Source organism: Oryza sativa, chromosome 1 (genome assembly GCF_034140825.1).
Source record: "Oryza sativa Japonica Group chromosome 1, ASM3414082v1".
Lineage (NCBI taxonomy): Eukaryota > Viridiplantae > Streptophyta > Magnoliopsida > Poales > Poaceae > Oryza > Oryza sativa.
Window position 1 is genome coordinate 41,529,375 of NC_089035.1, and position 23,329 is coordinate 41,552,703.

Sequence of the window (23,329 nt, forward strand, 5' to 3'; positions counted from 1 at the left end):
TTACTTCACCCTGTTGCTTCGGTGGACTTTCTGGTGATCTGATCTGGTATAATAGATCTGGCAAAAGAGAGGCATTTGCTGTCGCTAGCATTTTGCAGAAACTTATTTTCCTTTTTGGGGGTTGCCTCTTGCAGTTCATCTAGCTGTTTGGTCTTGCTGATGGGTGAGTGTTGGGTGCGCAGGCTCTGGGGTAAGAAAAGTTTCTCTTTGCATTTTATCTGTTTGGTCATGTTCTTTGCATGTGGTTTGGTTTTCTTGTGTTGGCTGTTGTTGTGTGTGTGCTGTCGTTTTCTTACGTGGAGTCACGTGACTGGGCCGTGCCACTTTTTTTTATTTTGGCTTGGTATGCACTTTGTTTGGTGGCTGTATACTACTACACTGTATTATACTATCCTGAGTATTTATTCATATAGATACCCTACGGTAGTGTGCCTGTCCATCGTTGGACATAGAAGAGCAGAGTGGTAGGTCGAGTGTCTTCTTTCCTTGAATGCTTGGCTCTGGCCTTTCCCCTTATTAAAATCTTCTAGCCGTTGAACTTGGGATGTGCTTTTCTATAGTTTCTTCTCTGGACAAACTGTTCTCCTCCACTTGCCTATCTTATCCTCTCTTATTTTTTTTCCTTCTCCCATTGGCAGTGGTGTAGCCGTGATGTTCGCCGTGGGAGTATCTCATGTCTCGCTGCTGAATGCCGTTGCTTAGCACTGCATGATACCTAGCATTGCGTACCTGTGGGAGTTTAGCTCCGATGGTACGTTGTTGGCTGGTATTGAAGTCAGTCTCCCGTCGATTGGGTTGTGCCGGTCATCTAGACACTATGTTCTTTTGGGAGACGGCCTTAGCTCCGCTTCAGAGTGCACATGAAATGGTTGCTGCAAGAGCACTGAGGTGTCTCCAACATCGTTATGGTTTCGTAGTGCATGACTACAATTTTAACTCTATGCTAGCTTACAGACGGCTGGCACGTGATGCTGTGCAGGCTGCATTGTCTGCTTCTGGTTGTGTGGCACATTTCAGATCTTCTCATGGTGCATTTGTTCCTTGGTGTGATGATGTTCTTAGGACATGTAGCTCACTGTATTTTAGTTTTTTCGTAGAAGACATGGAACAAATGGGTTCTTTTGAAATATAGGTGTTTAGAAGTTCCTATCTGGTTTTAGACTGTGTTTGTATTGCTCTTGGCTACTCGGAATTGGCAGTTTGTATTGTTAGCTTTTCGTGTATTGTCAGTAAAATGATGTTTGTGTTGCTGGTCTGTGCTGATTGTATAGGCATGTTATACTGATGTCGAAAAGGCCATGCGATGGAGTATCCAGAGCACGTGCAGCCGTGAAAGGCATAAAGCGCGTGCTTTGACACAGGAAATATGCATGAGGAGCGCCCTGGCTTTGCCAGGTGGGACCAAAAGAGCTTTCTCTCTTATGGATTTTAGCCCTGCATTGGCAGCTTCTAATAGACAACGACGCCGTTTGCTTCGGATAGGAAATTCTTCCTTTCTTTCGGGTGAGGGGTGGCACAAATGGTATATTAATCTATGTCACACTAGGTGCCTTGCTTAAAACTAATATCTGATTCACTGCAGCTAATGTTGAGCTTGATAGAGGTAGTTCTTCATGCTCTCACAAGGATCATGTTGAGGCTTTAAAGGGTTTGTGTTTATTTAGATCCCCTATAATTGCGACAGCTGGTTTAGCAATGTTATGTTAGAAGTTTATTGATTGATGATCTTGCAGCATCGTACTCGGGGAGGTCGTACTATGGTGCACCGACGTATGAGTGTTTGTACTGTGGTGCTGTGTTTTGGTTCCAGGAGAGGGTTAAAAGTCTTTCTGCTTTTTCAAAACGAAATTAATGGAGATGCGCGTTCAAAGAGATTTCTTAAAACACAGTTGCCGAAACTACGTGAACCTCCAGAACCTCTTAAAACATTGTTGAAATTTAATGGAGATGCGCGTTCAAAGAGATTTCTTAGGCAGGTGCGATCTTACAACTCTATGTTTGCTTTCACCTCTATGGGTGCAACTGTCGATAGAACGATAAATAATGGAAGTGCACCTTATGTTTTTAAAATTAATGGTGTTGTTCATCACAAAATAGGTAGCCTGCTACCAGCGCAAGGGAGAAGGCCTCAATTTGCACAGCTCTACATCTACGATCCAGAAAATGAGATACAAAATCGAATAAATATATTTGAAAATGATGGCAGCAATAGTGACAAGGCTGATCCTGCTATAGTTGATGCTCTGTGCACTATGTTAGATTCGCATAACATCCTTGTGCAGAAATTTCGTTATGCTAGAGAACGCTTGAACGAGAATGGGAATCAGCGTTTGACGTTACGGCTTATGGGCTGCAATGCAAAATCTGATGTGCAGTATAATTTACCAACTAGCGGTGAACTAGCAGCGATTATAGTGGGCGATTACTCAGCAGCTGAGTATAGTTATGATATACTTGTCCAGGAAAAAGATGATGGTTTGCAACATGTGTCCTCTTTGCACCCATGGTATATGGCTTTACAGTATCTGTTACTTTTTCCTTATGGCGAACGAGTATTTCACCTTGGTATTGCATACAATGATTATGATGGAATTGGAAGAAAGTATGTTAGCATGCTTGAGTTTTTGCGATGTATGATCCACTATAGGCTGAATGAACCTAACCCATTTACTTGCTATGGTCATCTTAGTGATCAGGCTGTTGTTATTCAATGACTATCAATAAAAGTCAAGGTCAGACATTACAGAGAGTTGGTGTGTATCTTAAGAAACCTGTTTTTACTCATGGTCAGTTATATGTTGCCTTCTCAAGGGCAACTTCTCGATCAGGCTTACGAATATTGATTGAAAATGATGATGGCTCATGCGGATTAGAAACAAAAAACGTAGTTTACCATGAAATCCTGGATGCTACGTTAGCAGCGGTAATATGTTGCGTCTTTTTTAACTTCTGCAAATCTCCTTCATTGATATGCTTGACTTTTTAACAGTACACCAACAAATTTTCAGGCTCATCTGCCGCTGCACTGATATCTAAGTAATCATGTATGCGCATACATTGCGCCTTTTTGGAGTATTTTTTGGGCATAATAATAATGGCCATTTTAAGAGTAGCTTGTTTTTGGTACTTGCAGTTGCCATTGTGGTATTCTTTTGTTCTTATAGTGGTAAGTGTTTTTCTGATTTTGTTAACGTGTGTCTGTTCCTTTTTTTTTTTGCATTTGTGTTTGTTGCATTCATCTCTTAACTTGCTTTCTAGGCCTTTACCATTACAGTTCTAACATATGTATGGCAATGCAGATTACCATGGGTGATACTTCAATTGATAAGCTTTTTGAAGGGGATGACAACTCCCGTCTTCTTGCCCGGGTATCTAGGCTCTGGGAATTCACTGATTGCAAGGATGCTACCAAAATTTATCACATCGATCTTGTACTTGTTGATGAGAAGGTAAGATTTGGTAACAGCCCTGCAGACCTATATATTGTCATGGATATAATTATGTAGACTTGCTTATTTCCATGCTCTGTACTATGCAGGGTGGCAGCATTCATGCACAGATATTCCCCCTACTTCTCCAGGTGTTCAAGCCTTTGCTGACAGAAGGAAAGGTTTATTATTTGGATTCATATCGTGTGAAAACATCCAACAAAAGCTATAGGCCAGTGGCCAATCCACTAATGATGACTTTCACTAAGTGGACATCTGTTGAGCAATGCCTTGATGTGCCTTTCAATTTCCCTACTGTTGTATACTCTCTGACTCCTTTGAACGAGGTATCAAACTTTGTGGACAAGAATGAGTCCTTTGTTGGTAAGACCTCCTGAGTTATTTGTTTTATTAGATATTTAGACTAATCAACTTAGATTGTGTTAATATGTTATATCCTTGTGTAGATGTCATCGGTGTCATTACTGAAATATCTACACCTACGATGCTACGTCCTAAGTCAAGGGATGCTAGCAGCTTGAAAAGGACAGTTCAGATATGTTATGCAAAGTAATATTTCCTATATAGCTCAATTCTTAGTTCATGTTTACTTAATTTTGTTAACCTCTAATGTCTAACGAAAAAAGTTATCAAACAAGGCTAACATCCACTCTAATAAAGTTTACCTATCTTCTTAACATATCTGCCACATTTCCCCCTTCTATCTTTTACACAAATAGCAATTCTACCTTGAATGTATCTCTGTGGGCTGAACAAGCATTGGCATTTGATGCTGAGAGTATACACAAAGCTGGACAAAGTGAGCCTCAAATTGTTCTGTTTGTTGGGACCCTTGCAAAGAACTATCCTGGCATAGGTAAAAAATATAACTACAGATGTATCTTTGCTTATGTAGAGCACTGCAACTAACTATTTTAACAATACAGGGTTAGCTCTGTCTAGAGGCTCTGTATGCAAGTGGTACATTAACATAAATGTACCTAAGATGGTTGATCTAAAGAATAGGTTGGTACTAGATACTAAATGTACTATAACCATCTATATGGTCAAATTTATTTAAATGTTCTCTGATACATGCATTCTATTTTTTTTAGGATTGGAGCAAACTTCCAGCCAATCAAACTGCTTCAGGCACCAACCACAAACATTGCTGATGAAAATGCTGATGACAAAACTGTGAGAGAACGCTTGGACATGAATCCTCATAAAAACAGGGTAAGTGTTCATTTGACGGTCCTAGAGAGCATTTGTTACATCTCACTACCTTCTCATATTCTCAGTATTTTGGTTATTCTGTTTGTAACAGAGGACTCGATTTCAAGCAAACGTGACTATTCGGAAAATATGCAATGATAGCTCTTGGTGGTACAATTCATGCGAAAAGTGTCTTAGGGTTGTCAAACCATTTGGTTACACCTACAAGTGCACTGGTTGCTACAATATTGCAATGGTAGTACCAAGTTAATAGATCCTTAATTTTTGTTTTATCACTGTAACTACTTGTCACCCTGTTACCTAAGCGAGATCATAATGTATAGGTACAAGTTATCGGTCTTAGCTGGGGATGATACTGCGGATGCTGTGTTTATTCTCTTTGGGAAAATAGCTCAGCGCATTGTGCGAAAGCCAGTTGAGCTTCTTGTCGAGCAGACAACCAGGGAGAGCAAATTTATCCCTGATGCAATAATAGCTCTGCTTGAGAGATCATTTACATGGAATGTCAGCTTCACAGAGAATACACTTAGGACTGGGGATGTATCATTCCAGGTTAAGAGTGTGATCTCCATGAGTGTTCTTGGGGAACCTCTTATGCTAATGTCCCCAGGACCAGCAGATTCTCCTGGTTCTTCAGCTATCATGTCACCTGGACCAAGCACTTCCATCATGTCACCCACAAGAACATCTGAGATTGCCATTTCCTCACCTCCATCAGCTACAATAGCTTCTCTAGTAACCAAGCGTGCAGCACCTCAAACACCAACTAGCAGACTTTCTTTGGCTACCACAGAGCAAGCAAGTCATGTTGATCCACTGTCTCCACCCATGACTCAAGTAGTGGCCTCTGAGAGTACAGAAATGGTGCTGCTTTCCATGCTTACAAATGTTTGCTCTAAACTATAAGAATATGTACATATCACAGTAAGAAGCTAACACTTTACTTGTAGAAACAGAAGGCTATTATTATTTCTGATGACATCACGCTGCCACTGGCTGCATCTATTCCAAACAGCTCAACCAAGAAAAGGTACATTCTTTAGACCCATTCACATGCTATTTCATTGTTTTCATCGCTTCTTTGCTCAAACTACTTGTGTTGCTCGATAGAACCCGCCCACTTCAGGCTTCACCAACAGCTAAAAAACTGTTCACTGATGATGGTGCTCATGAAAAGGAGGCTACTGACAGGTATTTCATGTTGAACTGCCATATCTACATATACATATTATATGTTATATATAAATTAAATGTTTACTCAAGCATTTCTTGTTGTTGCAGCCTGTCAGATACCGCTTGATCATATGCTCATCTGGCTGAAGTATTTTGGGCATTGACTTATGGAATCTTCATGGGCATGTGAAAGGAACAATAGCATGCTCACATGTCTAGATCTTTTGCTCCAGACTTTACTCCAGACTTTAGACATTTATCTCTTATTAATTAGTACCAAGTGAAAAGTACTGCGATTTCTTTTGGACAACTACCTCTATGTATAAGTGCACCTATTATTATTATGCCAGCTATCATCCCACCACATGCTCAGGGTCCATTACTATTGCATCTGCGATAGCATGGCAATGAAGCCTGAACAGTTGGCTCGGGCAAAGCTACATGGCACTGAACCATGTTAAGACTCATAGTTGTTTCTCTTATGTTGCTACCTTGCTATCAAAATTGAGCATATGCTCCATGGTTATATACTATTGTGTGACTATATGCTCCATGGTTATATACGATAGGGCGCGCGAAGCGCGCTTGATGTCTAGTATTATAAAGGAGAACCTAAATTGGTGAAGCGTCTCACCTCTGCTGATTCAAATCTTAGATCCACGGTAGATTTTATACTTATATGCTACATTATAATTAAAATTTTAGATTTACTCTAAAATAAGAACAAATTCTTGTTTTCAAAATAAGAACAAATTGATTTATCTAAATGTTATGCACGTATCGTAGATCAGATCCATGAATTTGTAGAGTTAGGAATAGCTCGATAAAATATGTCAAAGAGGGCCATTATTGGCCAGGAATAGCCAGTGGCGTGGCTTTACGATATGCGATTACATCTTTGGAAACAAGAAAGAAAACATAAGAGGAAAGCTTATTTAATTGATTACTATTATAAAAAAATAATTAATCGATTATTACACATGATTACAACTTGCTAAACTTATACTCGATCCTACTTTTATTCTTATCTCTAACAGTGGGATCGGGCGCCGATAACTTTGTTGTTGCACGCGAATTGATCCCGGTGTCGATCACTCCGATGATCACCCCACTGCCGGAGTCGGTGACCCACCCCCCCTGACCCCTGTTCTGTCTGGCATCACCACGAGGTACATCGGCTCGTCCGGAATGGACTTGGAGAAGCCGGGCTTGATGGACACCGCCTCCAGCTCGGCCTCCGTCAACCACGCGGCAAAGCCATCCAAGACGTGCTGGTACGAGTGCACGAGCCGCGCGCCGCTTGCCGGAGGCTGTCATGTCGCCGGGGAGGAACGACATGTGCCAGCTCCGCAGCTCGCCGTCGTCCATCATGCGGGCGTCTGCTCGCGGCTTCAGGAGGACAAAGTACATGCGCTCCGGCTCGGCTCCTGATGATGCGTCTGCGTGGCCGGCCGGCCGCCGGGGCGCGTGGGTGGTGGTGGATTGGACTCGGCGGAGGGGATGATCGGGATCGGTTGCCGATGTAGGAGGATTGGGCGAATGTGGTGGGAGTGGAGATGATCAGGATGGTGGCACAAAAGGCGACAAGTATAACTCGTACGGACGCCATTGCTACGGATGAGTGGAGAATGGTGAGTAGGTGGAGGACGATGAGTGGAGAGGACGATGTTGTATACCTGATCGAAGGAAGCAGGAGGTCATGTACAATACAACTGTTTTATTTCAATAATCTACTATATACTCCGTATCAGTTTTATGTTAACTAGCAGGGTGTCCTGCGCATCTACACGGCTATTATATAACGCGATTCAATTTAGACGCTTTGCAATATCCTCCAAACACGTACACGATGATTTGGAAGCTAAAGGTTGCATTTAGATGTAAATGGTAAATGGATGATAATACAACATTATAATAATAGTATATATTTATCATATTACGATATATAGAAATAGGAAAAGTCCAGATTAACCCCCCCTAAAAAAAAGATATCTTTCACACACAACTATTAATACCGTACAAAGAGTCCCCCTAACTTAATCCGAAGTATTTTGGTTCTACATGTTAGTCCAATTAGTCCTTTTTATAAAAAAATAAAAATCAGTGGGATCCATCTATTAGAATCTCTCCCTCGCATCTCTCTCTTTCTCTCTTCTCCCTCATGTAGTGCGGTGACTCCCTCCCGCACGTAACGCACCGCGCTCACCCCGGCCGAGGTGAAGCCCGCAGCGAGTGAAGGCAGAGGAGCTCGAGCAGCGGAGGTAGCTCCTCCTCGGCCTCCGCCAGCGCGCACCTTCTCCTTGACTTTCGCTAGCGCACAACTGCCCTTGCCGAACTTGTTGCCCCACCGTCCGAGGTGTCGAAGCGCCGACTCTCTGCCGCCACGGGCGTCTCATGCGAGCGTGAGCGCTGGCTCCCCCGCCTCCGTATATGCCTCCATGTGAGCTCCAATTCCCCTATTCCACGGATGCCACTCAACGTGTCAATGTGTTGGGTACTTGGGTGTGTGTGTGTCCATGCGATCACCAGCTCTACCGCCGCTGTGGACGCCTCCTAGTGAGCGCCAGCTTCCTCACCATAAGGGGTGGACAGGAAGCTCATGGCTCGTTAGCTCGCTCGTTAGGGATAACGAGCCAGCTCGAGCTGGCTCGCGAGCCGCTTGCAAGCCTTAACGAGACATGACTTCATCAGACAACCACGAAGGCCCAGCCCAATACAATAGCAAAGGCCCAAGCCCAAGACAACAACAAAAGCAAAACCCTAGTCCTCTCCTAGTATCCTCACTCGGTCCTACTTCTAGTCCTCATCCGCCGCACCACACGAGACGGGAGTCACATCCGCGTCTCTCTCTCTTTGGCTCCGCCGCACGAGACCGCGTCAACGCCGTCGCCAGGTGCTCGCGCCGCCGATGCCGCAAGCCGCTAGGGCTGCCGCCGCCGTCGCACTTCCCTAGCCGCCGCCGCCGCCAGCCGCACTTCCCCAGCAGGCGCTAGGGCCGCCGCCGCTAGGGCCATTGCCACCGCCATCGCTAGGCACTCGCGCCGCCGCCGCTGCAAGTCGCTAGGGCCGCCGCCGCCAGTCGCCGCCACCGCACTTCCCCAGCCGGCGCCAGCCGCAAGAAGGCGCAGGTTACACTCGCAGGTCCCCTCCTCCGGAGCTTGTTGTCTTGTTGGATTGGTTCGCGAGCATAACGAGCTAGCTCGAGCTTTCAAACTAGCTGAGCCGAGCCGAACTGGCTCCCTATCCACCCCTGCCTCACCACCGCTACGGCTAGAACCGGCTCCCCCTCCTCTAGTTTATCTCAAGTTGCAGGTTTATATGGACTCTTCTTTTAATAATTTTTAAACTTTTACTTTATTTATTTATAAATTATATTCCTATATAAACACACACTATATTCCTGGACCCGTTTGGACTTTCAAAAAACTACTGTTTGTTTAATGTTAATTGCCACTAGTGCTAGTACATCTGCTAATTGCATGGTAAGGCAGCTGAAGGCCACGTCTATACAGCATGCTTACCCGAGTCAACGTGTTGAGTACTACTTGGGTACCTGCTGCACTGACAGACACTGCAGGCAGGTCCGTCACGTCCATGTGCCAGCTTCTTCGTGTGGAGCGAGAGAGTGCCTGTCGAGACTTGTGTAGCGAGAGCGCATCATATCGCACTGGAGGGTTTTTTTGGGATGCCTTTGCCAAGCTGATCTTCATCTTTCCCTGCGAGGAAACTTTGAAAAAAGAAAAAACCGTTCTGAGCTGGTGTACAAATATTATTAGAAACCTATCCAAATTTCTAGCACTAGCGATACGATATCTGGACCTTGGACCACCTCTCTTCCTCCTCTAGTGCAGGTGCAGCACTACTGTGCCTACTCTTGAGTGATGCTGTAGTCAAAATTATGCATGTGAACAATGGCGCGTCCAATTTCTGAAACGGTAGCATCATACATGAACAGTTCATCATCGGTTCACAAAATAATAAGATAAACAAACATACATACAAATTAAATATCTCACCAAAGGGTCTTACCAGCATTTGCTGTGTGTGAGAGAAGCAGCCAAGAAACTGATATTATATATTGATCCCTCGATAAAACCTGCTAGTTAGTACTGCTTTTAGAAGAAACGAACCGAACCATTATTGATGTCATTTTTGTTTCTATACAAAAATATATTCTCATGTCTCAAACTCTCAATTACTAAATAGAAAAGGACCAGCTAGCATACGTGATTCCTTTTTGAAACATAATTACTATGCATGGCCGAAACTAATTAAGGCAACCAGTTTAGTGTCATCTGGCCTATCATTAACGCTTTTGCATGTTACTAGTAATTAAATTATCAGATTAAACTTGTAACACGTGGGATTCAAATAAATACTCTACGAGGTTGTAACCGTATGTGTGAGCAATGTATCCTATGCACCCACTCATCCTAGTTTACTCATGCACACAATGCAGGCCCTCCAATCTTAATCGGACCGATATAAAGGATCGAGCGATTTTTTTTTTTCACAGAACCGCCCGCACAGGGACTATTTACAGATTTATCCGTGCATGTGTGGACGTTTGTAAAAGGAACAATGCTTTATTTTCAGAGTAATTTTACCATCCAACATTTGGTATCTTGAGGTATTATAAATTTTTAATACCTCAAGATATTTTTTTTTTGTAAAATTTGGTATCTCAAGATGCTAAAGTTTTGTATGCAAAATGTGGTATCTCGAAGTATCAATGTTAGAAGATAAAATTGCTTTTATTTATATATCCGTCCGATTGAGATCGGAGGGTCAAGTCTCGCGGGTGCATGAGTGCAGTAGGACACGATGCGCTGCCGTGTGTGTGAGCATCTTGTTTGTTGCGTGTTTTTATTGAAAAGAAAAACGAGATTTGCCTTCCATATAGCAGTACTAGTCTCTAGTTTCATACTTCTCCGGGACTCGTCAGGATTTCCAAAGCATAGAATACGTCCTCCGTTTTGGGAAGGAGCCAAAGAATCGACTTGAGTAGGGGCCTAAAGGATATAATTACCAGCGCTTGCCGTTTAATGCTTTGAAATCGATTTGATGCTATATGCAATTGTCACCGTCTTGAGTGAGAACTGAGAAAGAAGCTGTGACGGATGCACTTTAGAAGAAACGAACCGAACATATAAATGTAAATGGGTTCAACGAATATAGTACTCCATCTTATCATTATGGATAAACCTGAACTTGAAAAATTACTATCTCAGTTTTCACACTACAAGGCGTTAAAAAAACTTTGGAACTAAACAGGGCCTTAGGCTTTAAATAGATTCATGCATTGTTCAATGTACTTTTGCAATTCCATTTTCACCCTAAAATATAGAATAGGTTTGTTTTTTTCCTTCATCTTTTAAAAGTGTACGCATAACACCCTTTTAATGTGGTACCCAAAAGTATATAAATATCTCGACTAGATTAAGAACCGATACTAAATATACTTTAGTATCAGTTGTAAAAGTCAAGTCCCTAGAAACAATTTTTACCAACCGGTACTAAAAATACATCTTTAGTACCGGTTGGTAACACCAACCGAGACTAATGTTGAAAAATCTTTAGTCTCGATTAGTAACACCAATCCGAACTAAAAATATTTTAGTATCGGTTGGTGACCGGTACTAAAGATGTCTTCAGGGTTAGTTAAAAAGAAAACATATCTATCCAACACTAGGAGATCAGCATGGTTCAGGGTGCATAAGGAGTACAAGATTCTGAAGAAGGAAGGGCGATACAATGTCAAAGCTGTGGTAGAGATTGTTCTGAGCGGAGAGGTGTACAGGATCATCGACGGCGGCGCGTCACACAAATCGGAGTACAGAATCGTCGGCGCAGGAGGCGAGGTTCTTGCGGAGATCAAGAGGAGGGAAATTTAACTATTTGCCACTCTTATGGAAGACAACTCTCCAAATACCACTTTTATGATTGTCTTTACATATTTGCCATAGGAGAGACACACGTTCATAATTCTTTGCCACTTTCGATGACGTGGCATGCCAGCTCGCCTTGCCAGCGTGGAAGGCATAGGTGAATTATCTGTGTTTACCCTTGTGAGCTCCACAAGTCAGCCCATCTCCTCTCCTCACTCCATCTCACAATTCTCTCGCCCAGAGCCGCCGACGGCGCCGAGGATGGACCTCGCTGGTCGCCGCCGTCGCCCATGATGCGCCGCGCCGACGAGGAGCTCCGAGCTCATCAAAGCCAACGTCGTCGACTCGCGGGGCACTCGCCGATGCCATCAATGTCGAACCACAGCCTTTGCTACTTCAGGCTCACCCACCGCGCTGAGCAGGAGCTCGCCGAGCCAGCATCCAATCCCGCGCCACCGCAGGAGCTCGCTACGCGCGCGGATGCCGACCTACAAGGCAGAGGGGAGCTCGAGTCGCTAGCTTATGTGTTCTTGAACGGTCTGCTCCAGCTTTTTCTCCTCGACGTCGAGCTACGTGCGTAGGTGTCCGCAACGGCGGTGGAGAGGGCACGGGCCGAGAACGCGAAGTGGTAGAGCGGGCATGTGGAGCTGGAGCAGAGCGAGGTGCGGATGCAGACGGCGTGGAAGCGTGACCGCAGGGCGATCCTCGCCGTCGAACTTCTTCTTCCTCCCGACGGCGACGACATCAATTGTGGCCTGGTCGAGCCCAAGCCCCGTGTCGTGGCCTTGTCGGGAAGGCCGGTCGGGACGGCCTGCAACGGCAGTGGTGGCGACGACGACAGCAGCGGAAGGAGGGCGGCGCGTGCTGGCGTCGACGACGAGGTTGAGTATAATGTTTGTGAGGGAGATGGAGCTGGTTCAGGCCGCGTGTTGACGCGGTGAGCAAGCGCATAGCAGAGGACGCATGTGAACAGCAACGGCGTCGACTAGCTGCTTGTTAGTTACTATGGATGAAACTTGAAAATAGAGAGATGGAGTGAGGAGAGAGAATGGGCTGACCTGTGAGGCCCACAAGGGTAAAACAAACAATTCACCACTGCTTTTCCATGCTGGCATGCGAGCTGGCACTCCACGTCATCGAAAGTGGCAAATAATTATGGACTTATCTCTCTCCTATGGCAAATATGTAAAGACAATCATAAAAGCGGCAGTTAGAGAGTTACCTTCCATGGCAAATAGTTAAATTTTCCTCAAGAGGAAGCAGACGGACGCAAGCAGACGAACGCGCAGGGGTTGTTCTTGGAGACGATGTTCTGAGGCTGACAGTGGGCCCCACCGCAGATCGTCAAAGGGCTCGTGGTCGTCTGCGGCCTCCTTGACCGCTGCATCTGATTATACTATATACTCGTTGCCCTGGAAGAAAATTACTCGCTAACCCATACAAAAATACGTGGTCAAATTTGCGTTAAATAAATTTGAAATTGATTCTTTTCCCAGACTGAAGACAAAGTAGTCTTTTTGAGGGAGAAAGGAGATTCTACTTTCTCTCTTTTTCAGTTTTTTTTTTATTTCAGTCGTGGGATTTTTATGTGCTTTAAACATGTTTAAGAAGATTCTGAGTGTTCTTTCCACGTCATCCCATGCTAATTTGTCCGCACTAGGATTAATAAAGTTAAATTACAATATCTGAAACGCCAAATGTCTGCAGTCTGCAGAAAGATCGATGGATCAGTCAACTAGTACATGATGATCGATGTTCTTGCACTCGAATTAAAATTCCAATTTCAGAATATGGCATGAGATCATTGTACTAATTGGTAATTAATTACTTGCCTTTTAGCTGGTTCGAAAAAAAAATATTACTCTACTTGCCTTCAGGGGTGGATCCAGAAATAAAAAGTTAAGTTGGGGGACTCAATATACCGAGTACACCGATATAAACACATAATCTCAGTATTAAATTATACTAAAATGCTATTATGAGACCATTAGCACATCCTATCTTATCAACCATGACGAAAAAATTGAAGGGGGCTTAGGGGGGTATCCATGGGTTTTGTGGGTGAGTCCCCCATGCACCCACGTTGGATCCGCCCCTGCTTACCTTATAGAGGCCATGCTTGTAAATAGCAAGTGTTGCATCAACGCAGCTCGCTTATGGCGTCCACGGGGTTTTCAATTTTGATTTTTTTTTTTGCCGAGGGGACCGAAATTTCAAAAAAAAAATGCCGAAATTATTTGAAATTTTGACTGATTTTGAATGAATTTGAATAAAATTTGATCAAATTCATAAAAATTTGCAAAAAAAAAATTCAGGCGAGATGTGAGCTTGCCGGTGGGGGTCGAAATTTCAAACCCTGATTATATATATCTATATGAGCCGTTGTATTTATTCCTACCCTAGTTGTAGATAGATCGAGGCAGGTACTCAATGGAAATGGCAGCGCGGGTATTCGCACTCTTCTTGGGCACCACAATCATCCTCGTCGTCTCCACTGCACCGCACGCCCATTCCTACCCGGCGGCGGCGGCGCTCCACCACCAATGCATCGGCGCACCAGCAATAGGAGGAGAGAATCCCTTGGAATACAAGGAGTACATCGTCCTCCTGAGACCGTGGCCAGATGCCGCCACCGCCGGCATGGACGACGACGACGGCGCGCGGCGGAGCTGGTGCCTGTCCTTCCTCCCTGGCAACATCACCGCCGGCGGCAAGCCGCGGCTGGTCCGCTCGTACAAGCACGTCGTCAATGGCTTCGCCGCCCTGTTGACGGAGGCCGAGATGGACGCCGTGTCCAAGAAGCCCGGCTTCTGGCGCTGTTTCCAGAACGGCATCGCTCGCCTCTGCCTCCAAGCCCCCTAAAAATATATTCATTCGCTTGCATTGCTGGTTAATTTCCTGCTGACAGCAAAGGACGCTTTAAACTCAACTCCGATGATCGATGTCCTGCTGTAAACTCGGATCGTACATGGAGGAATAAATTCAATTAGGAATTTATGGAGGAATTAATTCATGGTATTAAAATATTATAGAATTTTTTTCCCCTTTATTCAAAGTATTGGAGTTTTCTAAATCCTATAAAATTCCTATTAAATGGCTCATTGCATGTAGATTTTATAGGAAATTTAACAAGAGGTTTAACCTCTTGGAAAAATTACTTTGAATCTATCTATGTAATATGATTCATGCGTATTTCTTGTGGTTCAATCAAACGATCATTCATGTGTTTTGCAATCCTATTGTTTTAAGGAATTTTACCGTCCTTGGAAAAGTAGCTTAAGGTACTTAAATTTGAGAAAGTAGTTTAAGGTATTTAAATTTTACACTAAAATTTTTGGTACCTTGAGGTATTTAATACCTAGAGGCACCAAATTTTACACTATATAGTACCTTCTCAAGGATGATAAAATTACCCTATTGTTTTACCCTTATATTCCTGATAAAATCTTGTGTCTTTTCTATTACTCTTTTTTTCTCTTCATCCCTACGATTCAAAAAGACAGATGATGTCATGTGTTCAAATGGTTCTCCATATTAGAATTCGGTGGGTTATTTATTCATTGTGTTTCCTGCAAGCAAAACTGGATTAAATTAGCATGCCCCTTCTTTTCTCAGACATGACAATCCTTGTCATTTGAAAAGTTCAGGAAAAAAGAGTTTTAGTACAACATAATGAATGAACAAACTGATTCTTGGTTTGCATATAATTAATACTTTTTCCATCCCAAAACATTCACCCAAAATCCCTTAATTATATTTTAGGACAGAGGAAGTATTCACTTTAACAATCACACATTGAATCAGTAGTTTCTTAAAGTATGTTTGATCCTGGTTTTCTTTATTGAACACTCCTCATTCAGATCCTCCTAGTGAACGTACATTGTTTTTAATCAAACAAGATAAACTTCTGAATGTGAAATTCCTTTTTGTTTGTGGTTGTCACAGAGAATTTTGCTCAATAACTTGTCGAGATGTCCATTTCGGAACTACAATTGATTTGAAGGTATATATATCCACAGTTCATTTTCTACTTATAACATGTCTTGCTTCCTTGTTACATTTAAGGACCTTCCTGACAATGGAAATTATTATCATATTACAGAGATTGGTTTGTCTCAGAACTCCTCTCAGTTACCTTCAAGAAAGTGTACAGCACGATGCACCACTAGAATGGTCGGATAAGGACTAGGATTATTTGATACTAGTTGGCACCCACGTTTTGCCGCGGGTTTTATAGTTTTATCGTCAAACAAATTTATAATTTTAAATGATTAGATGTAACTCTATGTATATACAAAATATATGATAATGTGGATTTATATATGCTTTATGTTATTACAATACAATTCATACTTTATTTTTTCAAGTGTCATTGTGTATTGTTATAATATATAAATATTATTTTCATGCGTAATATGAGTATCATTATAGTTAGACAATTTGCATCTCTCTACTTCACTCAACTCTTTTCTAAAAATAGATACAGATAACGTTACTAAATAATTATATGCTATCTTATCATGCATAATAAAACAAAACACACATATTAAATAATAATTTAAGTTGTATTCGAAAAATATAGTGTGCAAAAAATATGTAACAGTGCTATGTGTGACTGTGAGGTGGAGCAAAGGGAGGTGAATGGATAACTAATAAATAATTGAATTGGATAAATAAGTAGCTTCTTAATCCAATGGTTATTATTATCTTTGTACTAATATAATCTAATGGCTTAAAATTATTGATGATGTGGCTTTTTGCATGTCTTATTTTATAGGAGTAAATATCCCTTAGTGGAGCAAAGGGAGTATATAAGATCAATGAATTTCATAGTATTGGCATTTTGTCAGGAGACAGCCACCTGCTGCCTAAAAAATGTAACGCTACCTTCCCTATTCAATGAAATTGATGGCTCACAAATAACCTATTGAATGAAATTGATGGCTCACAAACAATGTAGCACTGATGTCTCAGACATGGTAACCTGGCTAAACCCCATCTCATCCCACGAGGAACATGCTAATTTTTTAATAAAATAGATGGTCAAAATTAATCACGTTAAATATTTATGACCACAGAAGAGGGAGTATAAAAGTTTTGCTCGTAATTAGTTGTTTCGTCTATTTTATTTCTACAGCTTTTTATTCGTAACAAGACAGTAATAACTCATCAACCAATAAAACACCAAGTATATACTCCCTCCATACTCGTAAAGAAAGTCGTTTTGGACAGAGATATGGTCTCCAACACACAACTTTAACTTATTATTTCTATAAAAATATTTATTGAAAAGTGATATATGTATACTTTTACGAAAGTATTTCTCAAGACAAATCTATTCATATATTTTTTTACATTTTCAAAGTCAACAACTTGAGAGTTATTCATAATTTATATTTTTAAGGTTTGACTTAAACATTATCCTAAACGTCTTTCTTTACGAGTACGGGGGAGTATAATACTATATCCAGCAACCAATCTGAGAAAGTAAAAAGAAGAAGCTAGTACTAAAACACTAGAATAGCTAGTTGGATTAATATCCATCATCAGCTGCATTATTTATTTATTTGTCTCAGATCTCATAAATCATCCCGACCTGCAAGGTCTTGGCATGGTCGAGCTTGAGCGTGGAGACGTTGGACCTAAAGTTCTTCTGCAAGAACCTGTAGAGCTCGTTGATGACGAATCGCTTCGGCCAGTTGCGCGCCCTCCGCATCCTCAGCACCGTCCTCCCGATCACGTAGCTGACGCCGCTCGCCGGAGCCCGCCCGATCATCTCCGCCTCCTCCTCGCCGGAGTCGGCCTCCGCCGCCGCCGCCGCCACCTCGACCAGCGCGGCGACGGCAGCGCGGACGAAGTCGTCCCCAACCATGTCCTGCTCGTCCATGTACCCGTACTGGGCGATGCACCGGTACACGCCGGCGCGCGCCCCCTCCCTCGCCACGAGGAACCGCTCGCCGGCGAGCACCGTCCTCACCGGCAGCGTCCGGAACGTGACGAACAGGAGGAGCTCGCGGAGGGAGCCCGTGTTGGCGGCGTAGTGGCGGACGATGGGCGGGACGCCGTCCATGAGGTCGGTGCAGAAGAGGCACATCCCGGGGACGCGGGCGCTCCGGGACACGATGCCGGCGAACTCGCCGTCGCCGACGGCGTGGCGCGCCTCGTACTCGCGCTTCTTCTTGCGGCCGTACGTCCAGGAGAGCGTGACGGAGAGGAAGGCGACGGTGATGGCGAACGGCACCCACCCGCCCTGCGGCACCTTGGTCATCAGCGACGTCATGTACGTGCCCTCGATCGCGAGGTAGAAGACGAAGAAGCCGCCGGCGAGCGCGCCGTTCACCTCCCAGATCACCACCATCACCACCGTCATCAGCGTCGTCGTCAGCAGCATCACCCAGATCACTGCAACACCTGTCGTGCAAATTGAAAGCCCAAAACCCAATAATAAGTTCATTATTCTCCTAATCACACCAAATGTTCCATTTAGTTTTCACGTCTTGCAAATTACGTAATTATCCAAAATTTAATTTTTGTGTAATGCAATAGTAATTTCAAAAAAAAAGTTCAATTCTGCGATGTTTACAATAAGATTTGGTCAAAATTTACAAACTTTAATCAATAATATTTTCATAAATACTTAGTTCGAAAAGGAAAAAATGATGATTTCTCTGTCCCAAAATATAAACATTTTTAGCTATTAATCCGGATAATTGTTGTCTAGATTTATAGCTAAAAGTTATTACTTCCTCCATTTCATAATGTAAGACTTTCTAGCATTGTTCACATTTATGTCTAAATTCATTAGTATCCATATGAATGTGGGCAATGCTAGAAAGTCTTACATTGTGAAACGGATGAAGTATATTTTAGGATAAATGTAGTATGCGATATTGCAAGATTATTATTTTTTTATAAAAAAATCATGTGTTGAAATGCTTTTAAGTATTTGTAACCGAAGGGAGTAATTTATTTATTTACCGAAAGCGCGGCCGATCTCGGGCCCACCCTGGAATCCAACGGTGATGAGAACACACACGACCATCAAAACGTAGTTGATCTCCGGGCAGTAAACCTGTCCCTCGTACTTGTCGGAGGTGTGCTTCACCGTGGTTCTTGGGAAGCAGCCCAGGGCGATGGACTGCCTGATGATGGAGTAGCTTGCAGAGATGAGCGACTGGCTGGCAACAATGGCGGCCAAGGTGGAGACGACGAACATCGGCCAGAACAGCGGCGCCGGGACGCTGCTGTAGAACGCCGTGCTCAGGTCACCCGGGTTCTTGATCAGGTATGCCGCCTGGCCTGAGTACGCCAGGATCAGGGATGGGAACACCGCCGTTGAGAATGCCACCTATTTCATGAAATTAATTTGAAAGATCAGAAACAGAAACAACAAATTGTTGATACCTATTTCATGAAATTAATTTGAAAGATCAGAAACAGAAACAACAAATTGTTGATGCCTTTGGGTGTTATATGGTACAGTATCTTGATTGTAACGTGCCGTTGAGAATGCCACCTATTTCATGAAATTAATTTGAAAGATCAGAAACAGAAACAACAAGTTGTTGATGCCTTTGGGTGTTATATGGTACAGTATCTTGATTGTAACTTTCTAATGCTTGACGCTGTTAACTTTGAAAAAGTATCTTGATTGTAACGTTTCTAATGCTTGATGCTGTTAACTTTGAAAAATCCATCTTATATTAAAATTTTGTACCGATATGAAAAATATAAGTCGTGCTTAAGATAGCTTTAATGATAAAAAAATTGCCATAAAATAAATGATAATTACGTGTTTTTTTAGATAAGACGAATGATCAAACATGTGTTTAGAAGTTAACAGAGTCAAACATTAAACCATAGCAAGTAGGTTGGAGTTTGCAGGACCATTTTACCTGAATTGATGACTTGTTGAAGTGTCCCATATCAGCAAACATAGCTTCAGCACCTGAATTGTACGTGGTCACAACCATAAGTTCAGTCATAAATCTGCAATACTTAAAGAAAATAACCAAAAGATTATTTTCAAAAATATTTTCTTTTATTTTTTTTCAAGGAAGTAAACCTAAAACTAATTATCTGATCACTGTAAAAGTTAACAAAAATCTTCACCTGTTATGCAGAGAATAACCGCGCCGAGTTGCTCCCACCCAACCCGTTTGTTCTTCGCGAAGTAGTAATATATGTAGTGAGGCGAGACGGCTTTCAGAACAGGTGGGTAGTGCATCACAATGTTGTAAACACCGATCCCTGCAATCGAAGCAAACCACAGCAGCATGATTGGGGAGAAGGTGAAGCTGACCCTGCTGGTGCCGAATCGCTGGACGAGGAAAAGGAGCACCAGGATCACCGCGCTCAGCACCACGACGTGCTCTGAAAATCAAGGAAGAGATACAGCGACAGTTAACCAATTTGCCATGAAAGATGGCCAGGGAGAAATGAAGCCAACAGATTGATAGTACAGCATCGAGCTGAAAGGAGACAGATGAGTTTTTACTCTGCTTGATATGCGACGATCTTGACTGGATTCCCTGGACCGCCGAAAGAACTGGAGAAATCCAAAACAAAACACAACACAGGTTATCTGAACTGAATGAAAATTGTTCAATGTTCTTCAGAGAAAGTATGGCAGGCAACTACACGTCAGGCGTCTTATCTGGGATAAAAAAATTGGGCGCCCACCTCATGCTAACATCAGCAAGCATGTATGCATGCAAAACTACTTTAAACTACATTTTCTCTTAAATTATTTATCCAAATTATAATCTAATTGCATCATTAAATTCGTTGCAATTAAATCTTTAAAACAAGACCACACATGGATATATTCTAACGATTTTTTTTAGCTTATTATTAAATTATTTTTAAATGTTGCACACTGTTCCACAAAGTATATCGGAATTGTTTTACTAACTAGATCGAAAATGTTTCAATCATTTAAATTGGGCGTTGTTTCACCTTATATAAAAACAATGTTTCAACAAATAGCGAAAGAATGTTTCAGTTCGCTGCAATATTTGATCCATACATATTAAAATATTATAAATACACTAGGTGAAATATTTTTAGTGGAACAAAAAATGAAACGAATTCCCTTAATAGAGGGTTTCCAAAATATATAGGTGATTTGTTGCAATGGAGTATGTGGTGAAGATCCGTGGCAGGTGACAGGGACATGTGGTGGGTCCAGGGGAGGCACGTGCACGCGTGTGGGGTTTGGGGGAGCGACCGATTTTGCTAGCAGGAGGATTATCGGAAAGTATGCAGTTGTTCAGAGCTAAAAATAACTGGTTGATTGGAAACTTGTTTACCTGAGATGGCTGGAGTGAGGGCACCATCGCCGATGAGCATGCAGGTTCCGATCAGCACGATGATGGTGATCGCCAGTTGCGCCTTTGGGCTGTTCTCCAAGAACAGCTGCAGCCGTGACGGCCGGCTTCTCCTCTTGCTGTGGAACTTGAGATGGACATCGGACTCCAACCGTGTGAGCGGCACCGGTATGTTCCCCTTGAAATTCACGTGCTGACGCAGCAGCGAATACAGTGCAAATGTACCACCTTTTGACAAACAACATCGTCATGTCAAACGAATTATGTTAAAAAAAAAGAAAAAGACGGTCAAAAAGGAACTTGGTGTCAAATAGAGAATTGAACACAAACTATTTGGTTGAAACACACATGCCTCTGTCAAGATTGATATAGTGCAATGAAATTAATTGTTAAAGATGGTAATCAACAAGATCATCATCATCATCAGAGGTTCAGTAATGGTGATATATATATATATATATATATATATATATATATATATAGTTACAAACCTTCGCCATGGTCGTCGGCTTTGAGGACGATGAGGGCGTACTTGACGAGGCTCATGAGGGTGAGGGTCCAGATGATGAGGCTGAGGATGCCGAGGAAGTCGGTGGCGTCGGCGTCGGGTAGGACGACGGACGGGAACACGTACAGCGGCGACGTCCCGAGGTCGCCGTACACGATGCCCAGCGACTGGTACCCCAGCATCAGCGTCTGCCACACCGTGAACACCTTGCAGATGCACACAACCAACGAAATTCCATTGAATTCTGTTTAATTTCTTCATCTCCTTGTTTGAAGTAGATTGATCAAGCCAAGAACACATGTTATGTTAGTACCTGAGGCTGACGGTGCCGCGTCTTGTAGGCCTGGCCGAAGCTGAACGTCCGGCGCGGAGGCGCGTCGCCGTTGCCGCCGCCGTTCGCTTCGACGTCGTCGCCCTGCAGCTCGTGGCTCCAGTCGTCGCCGGGAGTGCTGAGCTCGAGGATGACGTCGTTGCCGGCGGCGGCGGCGGCGCCGTTGCCATTGCCTGGTGGCACCATGATGGAATCGATGCTACCGTACAAGCTCTCGAAGATTTCGAGAACGCGACGCGGCGGCGGCGCGCTCCGGCGAGAGGCGGAGGAGGAGGAGGAGGAGAAGAAGAAGGTGGTTAAGGACGCAGGCGAGAGTATATAGGATGGTTGATAGTATACTGTCCCTTAGCTGTACGTACGCGATGGTTTCGATTTGCATTGCTCGTGAAATTAACAGGTGGTATTCATTTTCGCGCTTAATTACAATTCTGTCTCTGTTTATCTTAGAGATAAAATCCTGTGTTTATTCTGTTTTTTTATACGAGATTGAGCTGGGATTCTTCTTTTTAGTTTGTGGCTGGACTAATTATAATACCTTTCTGCGACAAAAAAAGATTGATTCTAATACAAGAACGTAAAAGGAACAGGGACTAGCTAGCGTGTACCATCCAATGAAGTACAGTAATTACATAGCTGTAATGTAATAGATAAAAATTGCATTCGCTAAATGACAGCTCAATTTCCACTCTTCACAATTTATGTGACAATTGCTTAGCAGATTTGTTGGTTGTGTTCTTTGAGGGAGGTTGGGAAACCTGACTTCCCGGCATGCAACGGAACAATAAATTAACATATGATTAATTAATTATTAATTTTTTAAAATATATTAATGTGATATTTTAAAGCAAGTTTTTTTATAGAAAATTTAATAGAGAACTCAGTAGTTCGGGTAGCGTGCGTGTGGAAAATAAGAGAGGGAGAGGAAAAGTTGAAAAGTATAGTATAGAACTCAGCCAGGATGCTAGGTTGTTTCATCAAACCTATATTACTAACTAAAGAACCAATTTGAAGAAAGAAACATCATAAGTTAGAGCAAATAACTGAGAACAAGGGACAAAGGAAAAGAAACTTAATTTTCATCTCTTAAATCTATTGGTGAAACTATTCAACTCTTGAAACTTGACAAGACTCATCCTTTCATTCATTTGATATGTTTTTGACCAATGTAATAGTGTATAAGTCGCACTGTAAGACGGGACGACATATAATTGAGAGAAGAACTAAAAGAGGAAATTAGTAAATTACACGTCCACGGCCACCCCCATAGTACGCAATCTCCCAGATCCACCTTTTATAACATGTGTTTGGGGGGGGGGGCTCTAAACACTCGGGTGGATAGTCACTCATTTTTTATAAATTTATATGTAGTATATCACTCAACAAGTATGCATGTTCAAATTTAATTTCTACAAGTCATAACAAAAACAACAAATTTA

At 42.7% G+C, this 23,329-nt stretch overlaps 1 protein-coding gene across 1 annotated transcript; it reads right to left on the minus strand.

Annotated features, from left to right (window-relative positions):
• Window positions 1-17,234: 17,234 nt before the first annotated feature.
• On the minus strand, window positions 17,235-22,179 carry LOC4326820 (potassium transporter 6-like). The gene is made up of 8 exons (NM_001409121.1): window positions 21,876-22,179; window positions 21,546-21,768; window positions 21,037-21,282; window positions 20,223-20,273; window positions 19,838-20,098; window positions 19,621-19,673; window positions 18,704-19,073; window positions 17,235-18,136 (listed from the first exon to the last, which is right to left on the minus strand). The coding sequence occupies exons 1-8, from the start codon at window positions 22,077-22,079 to the stop codon at window positions 17,298-17,300; spliced, it is 2,247 nt and encodes a 748-aa protein (NP_001396050.1). The 5' UTR covers window positions 22,080-22,179; the 3' UTR covers window positions 17,235-17,297.
• Between the last annotated feature and the right edge of the window lie 1,150 nt (window positions 22,180-23,329).

Bases quoted from the DNA above. Each gene is read 5' to 3' on its own strand.
- LOC4326820 (NM_001409121.1), bottom strand. From the start codon at position 22,079: ATGGTGCCACCAGGCAATGGCAACGGCGCCGCCGCCGCCGCCGGCAAC. The intron at 21,283-21,545 runs GTTTGTAACTAT...GTTTGTCAAAAG, and splicing joins AGCCGACGACCATGGCGAAG to GTGGTACATTTGCACTGTAT. The intron at 19,074-19,620 runs GTAAAATGGTCC...TTCATGAAATAG, and splicing joins TCAACAAGTCATCAATTCAG to GTGGCATTCTCAACGGCGGT.